The following is a 3,783-nucleotide window of genomic DNA, read 5'->3' on the forward strand; positions in this document are numbered from 1 at the left end:
AGAGAGAGAGAGAGAGAGAGAGAGAGAGAGAAAGAGAAAGAGAGAGAGAGAGAGAGAGAGAGAGAGACCTGCTTGCTACTCAAATGAACACAGGGGTAACAGTTGAGCTTGGCTAAGGCAAAGAGGGCTTCCTGGCTCTCTACAATAAATCACAACTTGGAAAGGCAGACATCTTGACAGTGAGGTTTCTGTAACTATTTGGTTGAATGGCATTGTGGAGCAAGAAAAGTTTCTTGGATTTGTACGAGCACATATTCAAATCAGCTCTAAACACAACCCTGACACTATTATTGTCAGGACACTCCTATGAAGCAGGTAAAGGCTAAGCCAACTCCACACTTTAAAAGATGGTGGCAGGAAGCAGAGAGAGGGTGAGTCCCCAGGCAGAGGGGAGCAGAGAGGAAACCAGGCTGAGGCCCGTCTGGTTCCTGGGTGTACCTCTGGCTGCTTCCTCTGCGTGGCACTCTGTCTCTCCCCGCCCCGAGGTTCAGCCGGCTGCGGTCTCACAGCCAGTGGCCCAGGCCCCCCGCCATCGCGTGAGATCCAGGCCAGGGGCACCTGGGGAAGCACGCCTAAGCATGTGGTCTACAGAAAGGGAGAGACGTGCAGCCACGCACTCAGGGCGCACCCCGTGCCGGGCGCTGCGCTGTGCGCCAGTTGACAGGCACACAATGACTTAATCTTTGCAAAAATCCAAAGACGGGGGAACCCTTATTATCCCCATTTCACACGGGAAAGTGCTTTTCAGAGGCAACAGAGGAGTGTCCCAGATCACACGGCCACAAAGTGGTGAACTGGGATGGCCAACCCGGCTCCTCTGATCCCTTTGTCGACGCTGCCTAGGCAACCTCTGACCAGCCCTCTGTGACAGTCCAGGGGGCTGTGGGGGGGGGGGGCTTGAGCACATGATGAACCGGAGAAAATATTAAATGTTGACAGTCACAGGAAGGGGAAAGACTGCCAGAACACTTGACGTGACAACTCTTTTTAACCCAAAACGCCACAAGAGTCTTTGTAAGAACTGTATGTCCTCCCGAGTCCAGCACTTGGGACAGAACTTACACGGAACACACTTGTACCTCTCCAAACACGTATTCAGCCACTGATAACTCTATGTTGCTCCATCAAGTATATGATCGTAGACGGGTTAGGTGTTTCATGGAGAATGAGATTACTACAGGAGTTTATAATGGAGTATATTTCTAAATAAATCTATTAACAATAACCATTAAGAACTTCATAGGATTGGGACACCTGGGAGGCTCAGTCAAGGGTCTGACTGTTGGTTTTGGCTCAGGTCATGATCTCACAGTCCCTGGGATCGAGCCCCGCATCGGGCTCTGCGCCGGTGGTAGGGAGTTCCCTTGGGATTCTCCCTCTCCCTCTCGTTCAGCCCCTTCCCTGTATGCTCTCTCTCAAAATAGAGAAACATTAACAAATGGTTTTTAAAAAGAACGTCTAGGATCGCATGTCTTAGGCCAGATGCTACCTTTCATAGTACTATACGGTTGACCAGTGTCCGCGAGAGAGGGCAGAAGGATATACTCCACAGAGTACCGCAGCACTAGCTAATAATCCCTACCTCGAGCCCTTTTTCGGAATGAGGCGGGGTATAAGGCCATCAAATCAACCTGAGCAGAGTTCCTTCTACGTGTACCTCTTCATGGTTTCCCCGTCGCTCCTCAATCTTCATGCGAAGCCCTGGCCCGTTAAGTGCGTGTCGGCTGCTATGCCACCCTCCCCACCCACCCCCACTGCCATCACCTCCTGACTTCCACATGGTCTCCGGTCAGGAATAAGGCCTGTGGCACCTCAGTCGTGGTCTTCAGCCCCCACCCTCCTGGGCATTCAACATGCCTGGGAGAGCCACCCCCACCCCGCCAGCCTCCTGGCCTCACAAGCCTGGACTGGCTCAGCGCCAGTGAGGAAGTCTCTTCCCCCTGACCCGCTACTCCCTCAGGGCCGCTTCCCGCACTGTCCCCAGCGAAACCGCTCCCCGAAATGCCCGAGTCCAGCATCCCACACTGACCGCCCGTCCACCCTCCACCTCCCATGGGAGGTCTCCTCCCGGATGTCTGACAGACACCTCCAGCTACCTCCGAATGACAGAAACAGACACCAGTCAGAGGCACGGTCCTGGAGTTAACTCCTTTAATGTCACGTGCAGACACAAGGCCAGGCCTCCCTCATCTGTGGGCGGCTTCGGGGTCTGGAAGAGGGGGCCGGCTCGGGGACGCGGGCATCACCACTTCCGAACTCGGGGCAGCCCATCCACCCGAGGGGAGGTGTTGTTCTCGAGGAGACCCCTGAGGTGCTGGTTGCTGCCCAGGGCTCGCTGCACGTGCTCCGGGGTGATGCGCATCTTGTGGCTGTCCAGAGCCTCCTTGCCCGCCAGCTCCAGGATGTTGGCCGTCAGGTACTCGAGAACGGCGGTCAGGAAGACCGGGGTGGACGCGCTCAGGCGCGGGGCGTAGCGACCCTCTCGCAGGAGACGCTCCACGCGGCTGACCGGGAATTGCAGCTCGGCTCTCCTGGAGCGGGACACCGCGTGCCTCCTCCGTCTGCGACGGTGCCGGCGGCGGCGCCTCCCAGACATGCTGCGTGCTGGGTTGGAACCGGATCGGCCCAGCCTGACCGTCCCGCTGGCCCGAGGGTGGCAGGATGCCGGCGCCGACTCCTACCAAGTGTGCCCCTCACTGGTCAGGGAGCTGCTTATATGACACCTCCGACATTATGATGTCACTGGTGTCGCTGATGTCACTGTGCCCTGCTCAGGACTGGCCTGGAAACATCCATGACAGAAACCTGGTCTCCCTGTTGACTGCACTGGACCCTCTTTACGAGGGAACTCTTTCCCCTGGCCCTCAACAGTCTAGTACAAACAAGAACAGAAACGTTTCCACTGACACAGTGCTCTGTCTTGAGGACACTCCCCTCCAGGTTACCTGGTCCTGGCCTTCCATGGTCTTTGAGCTCTTTGACAGCCCTTTGTAAATTGCCGGTCACGGACACACATACTGAATGCTTTGTCCAGTAGAGGTCCAAACTAAACCCAATTTTGCCCCCGTTGACACATTTAAAGATTATCAATATTTCTACGTTCTTTGGATTCTCTTCTGGATTGGTTACAATATCCGCCAATTCCTCATCAGTGAAGACTCTTAACACATTTTCATGTTACATCGATATAAAGGTCATGAGTTCACTCACTCTCTTTGAAAATATCTTCTAACTGTTTTGGAGGTCACAGTGATATGCCCACTAGATTCACCAGTCAGAGCCAGATAAAATTCAAAGACAAAGAAGTGTACCTCATTCTCAGTTAATACCCAGGGGTGTCTCATTTCTTCTAGGTGAATCCAAAGCACCAAGAGCACTTTGTTGATTTTTTCTAATTTAAATTTTTAATAATTTTAATTTCCTTCTCTGCTTTGTGTTTCTGTTTCATTTTTGTTCATTTACAGACAATAATTTATTTTTATCATTAACCAAAATGACTGGGGGGGGGTGCCTGGGTGGCTCAGTCAGGTAAGCATCCAACTCTTGATTTTGTTTTGGGTCATGAGCTCAGGGTTCACAGGTTCAAGCCCCACGTTGGGCTCCACTCTGGCAATATGGAGCCTGCTTGGGATTCTCTGTCTCCCTCTCTCTCTGCCCTTCCCCTGCTTGCTCACTCATTCTCTCCCTCTCACAATAAACATTTAAAAAAAAAAATGGTTCAGAGTTTGGTTTTAGGATCTGACCATGTGGAAATCTCTCAAAATGAGTCCAAAGAGATCCAAT

At 52.8% G+C, this 3,783-nt stretch overlaps 1 protein-coding gene across 1 annotated transcript; it reads right to left on the minus strand.

The window, feature by feature from the left end:
- Positions 1-2,122: 2,122 nt before the first annotated feature.
- Positions 2,123-2,691, minus strand: LOC125917658 (histone H2A-Bbd type 1-like). The gene has a single exon (XM_049623798.1). The coding sequence runs from the start codon at positions 2,594-2,596 to the stop codon at positions 2,243-2,245; it is 354 nt and encodes a 117-aa protein (XP_049479755.1). The 5' UTR covers positions 2,597-2,691; the 3' UTR covers positions 2,123-2,242.
- Between the last annotated feature and the right edge of the window lie 1,092 nt (positions 2,692-3,783).

The sequence above is a fragment of the Panthera uncia genome, unplaced genomic scaffold (assembly GCF_023721935.1).
Source record: "Panthera uncia isolate 11264 unplaced genomic scaffold, Puncia_PCG_1.0 HiC_scaffold_2156, whole genome shotgun sequence".
In the NCBI taxonomy this organism is placed as follows: Eukaryota; Metazoa; Chordata; class Mammalia; order Carnivora; family Felidae; genus Panthera; species Panthera uncia.